General features: G+C 38.7%; 1 protein-coding gene across 2 annotated transcripts; it reads left to right on the top strand.

The window, feature by feature from the left end:
* The first annotated feature begins 577 nt into the window (after positions 1–577).
* myl13 (myosin, light chain 13) lies at positions 578–10,496 on the top strand. 2 transcript variants are annotated; one of them, XM_072688682.1, is made up of 6 exons: positions 578–796; positions 6,074–6,101; positions 8,523–8,672; positions 9,283–9,456; positions 9,624–9,701; positions 10,468–10,496. In XM_072688682.1, the coding sequence occupies exons 1-6, from the start codon at positions 695–697 to the stop codon at positions 10,494–10,496; spliced, it is 561 nt and encodes a 186-aa protein (XP_072544783.1). In that variant the 5' UTR covers positions 578–694. The 2 variants fall into 2 exon arrangements, with proteins under 2 accessions (XP_072544783.1, XP_072544782.1); XM_072688681.1 differs by lacking the exons at positions 578–796; positions 6,074–6,101 and adding an exon at positions 8,445–8,475.
* Positions 10,497–12,813: the final 2,317 nt, after the last annotated feature.

Raw genomic sequence — 12,813 nt, 5'->3', positions numbered from 1 at the left:
TATATTTCACTAGAGTTTTGTCATTTTTTGAGATTGAAACAGTCAGAAATGTGAACTCAAGCCTGGCCATACAGAATCTACACCAAATATTTATGTGAATTATATAAAATTGTGTGAGTAGATGTATATAGTATAACGGAATAACAGCAACAACTACGTAAGGTCCATTATCCAGCGTCAACAAGAGAATCCCAACTTCATAAGTTCTCAAAAAATGACTAATTTTAATATGCGCTTGAGTCTTGGCTTAATTCTGGGGATTAAAATCTGACCAATTCCTGAAGTGTAGATGTTTAACAACAGCAAATATGGGAGGTTATTGTTTTCCTGCCCAGCAGAACAGTGGTTTCACATTACCCCCCATTATGTCCTCTCCGTCTCTCTCAGTGGTGATTGACCAATGGCTGTGAGCCATGATTTCTCCCCAAATTAGCCACCTCCTGTTCCGCCCGGCTATACGGACGCAAGGGCCATTTGTTCGGGGTAGGTGTCTCAAATAGAAGCCATGATCCACGTCCTTTTAAGGTTTCCCCTTTATGTTCTGGCACCATCCTGGGACAGGAGGGGTGTGGGGTACCTGTGAGGGCGGAGGATAAAAGGCCCCCCTAGGAGTCAGGAGATCTACACCCAGTAAGTGTCTGAGCCTCAGCCTTCCACCCAGCTTCTCCTTCCTCTTCCACTCATCACCCTCAACATGGCACCAAAGAAGAAGGAAGAGCCCAAGCCCGTAGCAGCCCCCAAGCCCCCAGAGCCCGAGCCCCCAAAGGAGCCTGAGTTTAACCCGGCTGAAGTGCAGGTATGTATCCCACTGCAGTGTGGTGCTGTCATTAAGGTTTAGGCTTGAAAGCTGTCAGGAGAAAGACTTGTGAGAAGACTTGTGACTTCAGGAGAAGGACAAGCGTCCTTGCTGTCGGAAAGCATCTTAAATTATGATCCTAGGGTTTGTTATTCAGTAATTACATAGAAAGCAATGCAAACTGGCTGAGTAATCCCTAAGTTATAGATGTGAGATCTGGAAGGCTGGAACTGCTAGCAGTTAACAGGAGTGTAGGACAGTAAAACATTAAAGGCTTTGGTTTGTGACATTTACAATAGACCACCTGTCTTGTTCACCCAGTGCAACTAGCAACTGGCATTTTAAAATGACGCTAAGAATAGAAATATGATGTAATAATATACTGTAATGGTACAAAAAAAAAAAAAAAATAGGCATAAGGCTTTGTTACAACAATGATAATTACGGAATTTACACAAATGATGGCATATCAGTACCCAAAGGTATTGGTATCAGGCCTTAAAATCAGAAAATTCAATTCATCTAGTTTGACCATCATAGCCTACTTTTAGGTGCTCATCCTAAGTGAATAACATCAATTAAAAATGCACAGTAGGGTCTTCGTAAAGTCTCTGTAAGCCTGTATGTAGGCCTTCACCCTCAGAATTACATTACTGTAAAAATTTACATCAATTTTAAAGGCCCTAAGATAGAACCCTGTGGGACTAAACGGTTACTAAATCATCCATAATGGTTTCTGCATTTCTGTGAACTTAATATTAAAGAGTTAGTCTAAAGTTTAAGAAGCTGAAAAAATAAATCTACACAGGTTTTATATCACAGTGAAAATCCTGAAGAAACAAAAGTAGGATCACCAAAATTAGGATCACCTCTTTTAAAAGCCTTGGTTTCAGAAGAAACTGAACAGTGTCCCAATCCTTTTTGTCTATATAGTGTTAAATAGTGATCTGAGATTATTAGTCTGGGGAAGAACAGAGCTGGAACAAGTATAACAAAAGCAGGATAAACTATTTAAATATTTCAACAGCAAAAAAAAAAGTGGTAGTGTGAATAGTCTTCATCATATGGTTCTTTACAGAACCCAAAACGGTTCTTCTATCGCAGGCTTAATTCTTAAGAGTACAAATAAAGACTGTGAGATTGGTCTCCAGCCAGCTTTTCTTCAGCTGTCCTCTTTATGTGAATTACAAGGTTCTTATGGGAAAATCTTCCCCTCATTAAAATGTCGTACAGATGAATGGGCCGGAGTTTAGTTGCACCACCATTTAAAAAGCATCCTTTCTGCTCCTGACATGAAAGATTAGAGTTTCTCAGCAGCACAGCACGTCGCTTTCTGCATCCCAGATCAGAAGGAATAAATGTGGAATAAAATTGGAATAAAGGTGTTCCAATATGGTTGACGCTAGCGTTCCCCTCCACTCTTCAGAGCGACAAATCTGACCTTCTCACACAGATAACTGGCGAGCTCCTCTTGCCGCTGCCTCTTTGACGTTTGGTCAATGGTTCCTGAAGCTATTTTGAGAAACAGCAAAGACGTCATGCGGCGTAGCGTTTGCAAAGGGATGACCTGCTGTTAAACTGCTGATATGGCTCTGCTAACTCCCACCATCTATCAAGCATGGATAATTGGGGCTTAAGACTAATGCGTAGCCTAGGTTTCTGTAGGCAGCTGGTGACTCCGGTTGTGAAACGTTACATTTTCTTACGTTAGGATGACAGTTACGGTTCATGGGTTTAGCAAAGCAGATCACATCTTGTAAGGGAACATACTAGCACCATTGCTATTGGGCTTTGAGTAATTCTCCCCTCCTGTGTTTTAATGTTATTACAGCTCAGGATCGCTTGTATTTTTAGCCCATGACAAGACATAGGAAATATTAATACACTGCTATTCTTTTTACAACTACATTTACACAAGTGATGGCTTATTAGTTCTCAAAGGTTTCAGTATCAGAGAAAACTCTAGATGCAAAATAAAAAAAAAACATTGTTCTAATACCTAAAAATGGTTCTTTGACTTTTTGGTGGCTGTCGCTGTATAGAACCATTTAAGACTCCTAGTGGGATTTATAACTAGTTATAATGAGAGTGGAAGCTTTTTAAGCCCTGTATATAAACTACTATAACTACTACTTATAACTACATTATTGTCATAATTTGCATCAGTTTAATAGGCCCTAAAGTAGAACCCTCTGGAACTAAATGGTTACAAAATAATTCATAATCTTTTCTACATTAGGATTAATAATTAAACCTAATATTGAATAAAAAAAGTAATGTTTAAGAGGTTAAGGGACAATCTAAACGAGAAGAATGTGAACAATCAAATGTTTTTTCAGCTGCCAAATTCTATACAAAACCATTGCCATTAATTGTAATCATAGTTCGTGGAAACCCTTAATTAGCACTAAAAGGGTTGTTATTGCGAGGGCTTTGAGTAATGCACCTCTCCTGAGCTAATATCATGTTATTACAGCCCATGAAGGCATTTATTTAGCCCACGACAAGGAATAGGAAAGTGCTATTTTTTTACAATTACATTTACACAAGGGTTGGGCTATCGCTAATCCGACACTAAAAAGTTTTAGTATCGGGGTGAAAAATTTGAGAATTTAAATAGAGAATAGTTTGAGGATGATCCCTTACTTTAAAATGCTCATCCTATGAGAAAAGTTTAATTTAAAATGGATTCAAAAATGGTTCTATAACATGTCATGACAGTGAAGCCCTAGTGGTAATAATTGGTAATGATAGTTGTAATGATAGTGGACCCCTTAATCACCCCTTAATCACCATATCTATTACTGTCATAATTTACATCAGTTTCATAGGCCCTAGCATTGAACCCTGTTGGACTAAATGTTTACCAAACAATTCTTATTCATTTCTGCATTATGATTCATTATTAGTCTTAATGTTAAATAATTAACCACATGTTCAAGAGGTAAAATAAATAATTTTATCACAGTGAACAACCTGAAACAGAAACATTCAAATGGTTGCTGAGTTGTCAAACATCTTTACAGATCTGTTGCCGTTACTTGTAATGATAGCGTAACCTCTTAACTAGTGCTAAAAAGGGTTGTTATTGCGAGGGCTTTGAGTAATGCGCCCCTCCTGCGTTTTAGTGTTATTACAGCTCAGGGTCGCATATATTTAGCCCACGACAAGACATATGAAAGTGATATTCCAAACCATATCGTTGGCGTGGCATATCCCTTCACAAACACATGCTACGTTATTTTCTCCCAGCAATTAATGTTTTGTTTTCTCGGGTGGGAGCCATGGAGAGCCGACCGCACTGCTCGGGTTTCAGAAAAGCCATCACAAAAGCAAGAGATATTTCAGTGGCAGGAATGTTTTGGGGTTGGTGGGAATGGCCCTAGTCGCTCCAGTGCACTGAGGTTCAGGCTGCACGCAATGGGTTTTTCATTATGGCCTTCCACTGTGGACCACCCACCCAACCCACTCATGGAAGTGATTACAGCTTTGAAAGTGCTGAGAACATTTCCAGGACCCTTTCTATTATTATATTTTTAACATTGTTCTTTAGTCCAGTACTCATATTTAAAGTTACCATCTGCTGAAAATGCTCTTTTCAAACACTGAGTAAATAGGCACACTCTGGCCATTTTATCAGAAACCCCTCCCCTGTAGCTCCACCTTACTGGTGTCTTATATCATTGCCTATGTAATTGTGCACCGGCAACTTATGTACATCTTCGTTAATACAGGCAATGACATTTTGGTACCCAAAGATATCGTTATCAGCCTGATAAAATTGGAGAATTCAATCTTGTGATTAATCCGCGGGCAAGTGTTTGAGTTGTTTAAGCATAATAACTTTCTTTTAGATGCTTATCTTAAGTGAGGAGCTTCTATTAAAACAGTCTATCACCAGAATTGCTCTATAAATGTACCTAGAAAATTATTATTTGACTTGTAATGATGGTGGAGCCCTTTAGGTGTGTCATAGAACCATTTATGCCATTTGTTTTTATTAATTGCAGATCATTTATGGAAATAAAACACAAATTAGGGGTACATTAGGGTCTAGTTCCTTGCTCAATAAAGCCTGAGTTAGACTTTTTCTCAATTATTTATCCATTATGGACCTTATTAATCCATGACTTGAGCTCTGTTAACTAAACCTCACTAATCATTAAATTATTAGTGTTAATAATACACAATAAACACGGTTATGCAACCGGTTATGTACATTATTCAGTGCTATTCAGCTTGTAATTAATACTCACTAGAAATTACAGCACCTGAACTGTCCACTACACAACATGCAAGCTGGGCAGGTGCTGATTTAACCATTTTTAATGACCAAAATACTGATAAACTAAACTCTTGTATGAAACTCATTCTGGCATAACAGCAATTTTGTTTTTTTAAGCAAAGTATCATGACTAGTGACTAGTCTATTATGCAAATTGGCTCATTAAATACTCATTTAAGTGCTTTTTGTCTCTAATAAGTGATGAGCAGAATCTGATTATTATATAAAACACTTCTTGGTGTATTATTGATTATTAAACTCTTATTAATTCAATTAACTCGAATAAAAAGTGCCGCCAGCTAGATGCAGGTTAGGTTTATGCTCAATAATTTGCATAACAGGGTGGTAACAAAGTGAGTATTGCATTTTATGTCAATTAATAACTAACAGAGCTCCAATTATGTCCTAATGAAGGTGGTAGAAATGAATTAGAAAGGTCAGTTTCAGGCTTTACTGAACAAATGTGTGAAATTAGGTGTTACTATATTCACCACATTAGATCCCAGCTCCACCACAGCTTCACACTCTGCTGCATCACATGTTAGCACCAGTCAGTCAGTGTCTATGCCATGTGACGCTGACCACACAAACCACAAATAAAGGTCAGTGTCGAAGACTTCCACACCTCACACCCTAACACCCACCTAACGGGCCTTTGTGTGTGTGTCTGGGGGGGGGGCTCAAGGTCGCGCCTGCATTGTTCTGGACAACAGGCGAGCAGCGGCAGCTGAATGAAGTGTGTGTAACTGGAGCTCCAGCTGACTGTGACGGGTGTATGTGGGGTATGTGACAGGCGGAGGTGCACGTCAAGGCCACAGCACCCTAAAAACAACACTCCTGCTCCTCCTGTGGCCTTGCTGGGTCAGATTTCTGGCTGCCTGAGGTGCTCTCAGAGCGATGCCGTATTCTGAGGTCAATGGATGATTATGTAAATTGGAAAATGAGCACACTCTCATTCCTGACTGCTAAAAATGTCATTTTCTCTCTTGCAGCTTGAGTTCACCGCTGAGCAGCTTGAGGGTAAGTGCTTTTAGACTCTTTTGTATTAAATTGACAGTTCTGGCATTAAAATCTTATTGGCTGATTCACCGTCTGGGCCAGTTATCAGTTACCATACATCCAATACATACTTAGGACCACTTTCCATTAAATTCTTAGGTTCTTAATGCACCTAATCATTTATCATATACATACATATAAAAATGGTGAATATACAAAACAAATACATTTTAAATATATTTATTCCACATCATTTAATTTTTATTTGTTAATTTCTTAATTTATGCATTAAGACAATTTGATGCAATATCAAACAGCGGATATTGTTTACATTGAAATGATCTAAATAAATAAAAACAAAATCTGAGGTTTTAGTCTAACAAAGACTGTAGACAAATATGAAAAGAAGGTATCCAACATACCTTTTACATGAAATGTATAATAATCTTAAATAATGTTATTACAAATAATATACATAACTTATATAATTATATATGTATAATTATATACATATATTGTCACTGTCACACAAAATACAGGATGAGGAACTTTCAATGGAAGTCATTTTGGTGCATTTCTATTGGTCCATCCATCATGCATTTCTGAACCAATAAAGATTTACAAATTGTGTCAAATAAAATTGTTTATTTTAAAAAATAAATATGTTAAATAATAAAATGACAACATTTAAGGTTTTGTTCTGATAGAGATTATATAAAAATGTTATACACAAAATAATGACCAAATTAAGCCAATAAGTAGGAATATAACATTTATCTGCCCAATTTAGATTATTTAAAAAAAATGTAAAAATCAACAAAAATGGAAATACAGAAAACTTTGTGTGACATCAATGACAGTATTAATATTTATAACATGTAGAAACAGTGAAAGTTGCTTGGCTTAAAAACCAGAGTCCAAAATAAATGTTTACTTCCATTAAATTCATTCATTCATTCAAAAATGTAATCATAAATTGAAAATTGTTCAATTCTATCATATTATTTTTTTCCACCATTAAAATAACAAACAGTCACCCACTCAAGGCTGTGTATTGTGGTTTACTCCACTCTGTGGAGGCCTAGCATATCCCATTAACTGTGTGAAACCACTGTCTACACTGGATTATTGCTTTAATTAACCAGCTTTGAAAGCCCACTCAGAGCCGAACCTCTGAGGACGTGTTCTGAGGACATTACAATCCAGTCTAGTGTTTACATCTCAATCATCTACCAATCATCTACATCCTCTCTCATTTAAAGCCTATTTGAAGTTAATTGAGGGTTGATGGTCACCGAATCGATTCTTTCCACCCAAAATGATCGGTGCGGTGGTCACTGGCGTGTAGAGACATTAACTTCAGAGCAGTTCATCCCTGGTGTGGAATATTAAAGAGATAAACATTGAGATGGACGAAGTTCAGGGATAGCCAAAGGCGCTGATGAAATGGCAGACAGCAGGCGTCCGAGCAGTCAAGCTTTTCAGAAGCGTTCGCGACAAAGACGAGGGCTGGGAGTGAAGTACAGAACCTTCGAGATCAGTGAGGACCTGCTTTACAGTCAGAGCATGACTGCAAATTGATTTACACACTGAATTTATCTGACATTTACAGCATTTCCACACCAATAAACCCAATAAAACCAGTAAAATGAATGATGATATTAACCCTCTGGAGTCCAAGGCCTCTTAGCAGCCACTGAGGTATCTCACCTGCAAGCCTACAACCAAAGACATGGGGAGGAAAACGCTAGTCAGGGACGGCTTTGGAAGCTGTAATGATACTTTTACTGTCCAACAGCCAGGAAAGGAACAGTGTTTCATCACTTTTCCAACATCACCCCCTTCAATGGGCGGGGCCAAACAGCTGTAGGCTGAATGGAGGCTCATACACGCCCCAATGTAGACCTCTGCACCCTGACCTCCACCTGGCCTTTCTTTACTGCAGTAACAGCCTCTACTCTTCTGGAAAGGCTTTTTAACTCTAGGTGTTAGAACATTGCTGTGAGGAGGATTTTGATTTGATGACAATCAGCCATGAGAGCATTAGTGAAGTCGTGTGCTGATGTTGTCCCAAGGGATTTGGATGGAGCTCCATTACTCAAAAGAAAGCAGATATATGAGAATGGGAAAGGTGGATGCAAAAAATGTGTCTGTTTCCGTTGTTAAACCCTTAGAAGCGTCATTAATCAAAGCTTTATGTAAATTTATTATTTGTAATTTTAATAATATTCCTATAGAGGGGTATGATATATGTACCATGTTGGTGAGATCACCTGTTCCTGAGTTCTGAAGCCTGAAAGAGAGCCTGGTAGCCCACTTTGGGTTCTAAGGGTTAAACCCCAGTGGACATCTCTGACACTGTGTATGTGTGTCTTCTGTAAGAACAGACCGGCTGGTGGTTTTTTTCTCAATTGCAGCCCCCTTCTCGTCTTCTCTCCGCAGATTTCAAGGATGCGTTCCAGCTGTTCGACAGAACGCCCACCAACGAGATGAAGATCACCTACGCTCAGTGTGGAGACGTCATCAGAGCGCTGGGACAGAACCCCACCAACGCTGAGGTCATGTACGTCCTCGGAAAGCCCAAAGCTGAAGGTGAGCGTTGCAGATGCTTTCTGACACTGTCAGTTCTGCTCTATTACCACCTTCCTGTTGATCTCCTTCAGACCTGAAATAACAGAGACAGAACGTCTCTTTAAAATCTTAACTGATTTGACTGAGAATTCAAGCACAGAATCTCCATCACTGTGTTCATCATTAGAACATCTCCAAGGTTCTCCTCTCTCATGGAGTCTAGTATTATTTAGAGTTCTCCTCCGATCAACACCTGGTTTGATGGTAAATCAGGGCTTAATGATGGTAAATCAGGTGATCTGCTGCTGCTGCTGCTGCTGATGGAGTTGAACACATCCTCCACGCTGTGCTGGCTGGACTGGGGGGCGTCCAGGAGAACCCTGGAGGAACCGAGCTCTGTTCTTCAGACTAGCTCACCAACAAGATCTCACTACTTTCTTTCTTCAGAATGAGAAGCTCTTGTTTCTCCTTTTTACTGGATTTATGTTCTGATGAGATCTGGATCTTCTACAGAAATAACTCTCTCACTGCTGAGAGACGGGGGGTAGAGTGATGGGATTAGGGGCCTGAAAGCTCTGGACAGTGCTGTGCTGTAATTGTACTCACTCTGCTCGATTCGCTCTCTGTTTAGAGATGAATGTGAAGATGCTGGACTTCGACGAGTTCCTGCCCAGGTTCCAGTTTATCTGCAAGGCCAAAGGTCGTGGCACCTTTGAGGACTTCGTAGAGGGTCTGAGGGTCTTTGATAAGGAGGGAAACGGCACAGTGATGGGCGCTGAGCTTCGACATGTCCTCGCTACCCTGGGTACGTATAAAACTTTTATATATTAGATAAATTCTAATCGTGCCTCTTTGAAGTCCTACAGGTAATAAATATTAACCCTGGGTGTTAAAACCACTAAGCAGTGGTGAGCAGTGCTGCAGCTTTGTCATGCTGATTCTGACCTGAGTGTGTTCTCCTGCTGTGCTTAGGTGAGAAGATGAAGGAGGATGAGGTGGAGCAGCTGATGGCTGGTCAGGAGGACGCTAATGGCTGCATCAACTATGAGGGTGAGTGTTGCTGCACCTCCGACAGCAGCTGCTGTAGAGATCTGACCTCACAACCAACTGATTCTCAAACTTCACTTTATTTAGATTTAATTCAGTTCAGTTTTGTTAGTTATTAAAAAAATTATACACTTAATATTTTATATTAATTTTTTTACTTTTTATACTTACTAATTAAAAAGTCATTTATAAAGAAAGATACAAATATTATTTAAAATAATAATTATATATTTATAGTTTCTTCAAAAGGTATTTGGATCGGATGGATGTTTTATGAAAAAACTTCTTTAAAAAGTTCTTTAAGCTTTACTTAAACGTGATTTAAAAAAAATAAAGATCATTTAAAGGTTATTTATTAATCTGTTTTTTTTTGCACTTAAGAAAGCTTTTAGATTACTTTACTGTACTCTTTATACTTTTATACTAGTATTGATACCTTTAAATCTTAAAAAACATAATACCAAAGTTAAAATACCCACTCCCACCCGTCCAGATTCGCTTCTCCTTTTTACTCCATCCTTAAATGTAATTCCCATTCATACAACAATGCCATTCAGGCCTTTTTGTGTAACATCCTTTATATATCCTTGACTTTTATGAATGTGTCCAAATGTTAAAGCTAAACACTCAAATAAGAACATCTCAGTGAGACTGTCTGATAGACCAACTCTAGATGGCACTGTTGCTTCACCTGGAGCAGCACAGCAGTGTGTGTTGGCTGCTTTTCTGGGCAGGTGTTGACCTCAGGCTGTGTTTTCTCTCTCCGCAGCGTTTGTAAAGCACATCATGGCTGGCTGAGCAGGTACAGTAAACCTCTTCTTCTTCATCCTAAAGACACAGATTAGCCACAGATTTCCTGTTAAAATTTTATATATATATATATATATATATATATATATATATATATATATAATATTTTATATAGGTTTCTTTTGTAGTTACACATATGTTAAACATGTATTTGTTTGCAGTTGTGTATTTTTGAGTATTTTTTAAAGTTTTATTACAATTTAAATATCAATATATTGATAATGTCAGATAGATACATATATTGTTTATATCAATAGATATTTTTATTAAATATCTATTTCAAATTCTGTTTTTGACTATAATTTAAATTAGGTTTTAAATATATATTTTTATTTAATATGTAATTTTATACTTATTATTTACTTATTTTATATACTTATTTTTTAAGCATGTACCTGGTGTTTTTGTAGTTATTTTGTCATTTCTATTTAAATTTTTTACATTTTTATAATTGTTTATGTTGGCTTCATTATGAACTATATATTTAATATACATTTTAGATTGTTTGAATTAATATTAAAGTATATGTTTAATATATTTTCTACATTTTAATAGAAAAAAACAGATTCATTTTTTAATGTTTTCTCCACAGAATTTCTCTTCTGAAGACGAACTGAGGATGCAGAGTGTTCTCACAGCGTCTTTCCTCTTCTTTTCTCCTGTTTCTTTTTTCTTTTCTTTTCTTCTCTTCTCTTTTTGTAGAAACCCCTCCACACGTCGTCCACTGGCCTCTCCATCTTCCATCAATGACCATTTCATGGACACTGTGTTTCTTCTTCTTCTTCTACTTCTTCTTTTCCAAAGTCTGTACAGCCAAAACGTGTTGCGACTCTACTGTATGTCATCACTGTTTCGTTTTTGTGGATAAAAAATTGAAAAGGGTTTAAATAAACGTCATGCTTGATTAAAAGACCTCGTCACAGTTCCTTTCATGTCAGAGTTTCTGTTAAAGGCACACAAGGTAACAAGGTAACAGTGCAAGGTATCTGGTCACTGTACTATGGACAGCAAAATGGGTCCTCTGCATTTGACCCATCTGTGGTAGTGAACACACACACACACACACAAACACACACACACACACAGTTGTGAACTAGGGGCAATGAGCACACACACACCCAGAGCAGTGGGCAGCCAACTCCAGCGCCAGGGGGGCAGAGAGGGTGAAGGTTCTTGCCCAAGGGCCCAATAGTGGCAGCTTTCCGAGCCCGGGTATCGAACCCACAACCCTGTCATCAACAGCCTGGAACCTAGTGATCCATTTGAAGTGAGCCTGATTTTGAAGGTTGTTGCTTGACAGTGATCCCATTAAACCAGGCAAAGAACAAGTTACACATCCAAATGGTTCTTTGAGTTCTCATGATTTTATATATACACACAATATTGACAAAAGTATTGGGACACCTGCTCATTTACTGTTTCTCCTCAAATTACGACTATTAAAAAGATTTTCTCTTGCTTTTGTTGGAGTAACTGTCTCTGCTGTCTAGAGAAGAAGACTTTCTACTAAATTTTGAAGGAGCATTGCTGTGAGGATTTGATTGCATTTAGTGACAAAAACATGATCACCACCCCACCCTTATCATTCCCAACTCCCCAACTCATCCCCAAAGTACTGGATGGAGCTCCACCACCATCATTCCAGAGAACACAGTTCTTCCACTGATCCACAGCTCAAAGCTGGGGGGCGTTATACCCCTCTATAGCCCATGCCTGGCATTATTAGGCAGCATGGAGCCAATAGGGTCATGATGTTGATCTGCTCCAGAGGGTTCTATTCTATTGGCAGTACTTCTTCTCTACAGGGACTAGACAAGCTGTGTGTGTGCATTTGCACATCTGTGTCAGCAATGGGTGCAACTTAAAGCAGCTGAATGTATTCTTTAGAAGGGGTGTCCACAAACATTTGGACATATAATGTATGTCTCGCAAAATAAGGCTCAGTTTTAAATAACTCCCTACACTATTATTATTATTTTTTTTTTTTGGGGGGGGGGGGGTAAAGGTTCTATGTGGAACCCCATTTGGATGGTGTCAGAGTTTCTGTTAAAATCACAGTGGCAGCACTTCTAGCACGCCCAGCTGCTTTGAGTTTGGAGGATCTGCGTGAGCTTCCTAATGTGACTCTTTCATGCGTTCTCACTGAGCTGCCGTCCGCAACATGGGCAAATCCGGCTCGGCTGCCCAGCGCTGACATCATCACCCACGCTGCTCAGCGCCGTCTCATGTGGTCACTGGCAATGCTAACACACTCTGCTTATGAAAATGCATGAGGGGATAAATTAGGCTCTCTGGATGGAGGACT

The sequence above is a fragment of the Salminus brasiliensis genome, chromosome 9 (assembly GCF_030463535.1).
Source record: "Salminus brasiliensis chromosome 9, fSalBra1.hap2, whole genome shotgun sequence".
Taxonomy (NCBI): domain Eukaryota; kingdom Metazoa; phylum Chordata; class Actinopteri; order Characiformes; family Bryconidae; genus Salminus; species Salminus brasiliensis.
This window is presented reverse-complemented; position numbering and strand designations above follow the sequence as displayed.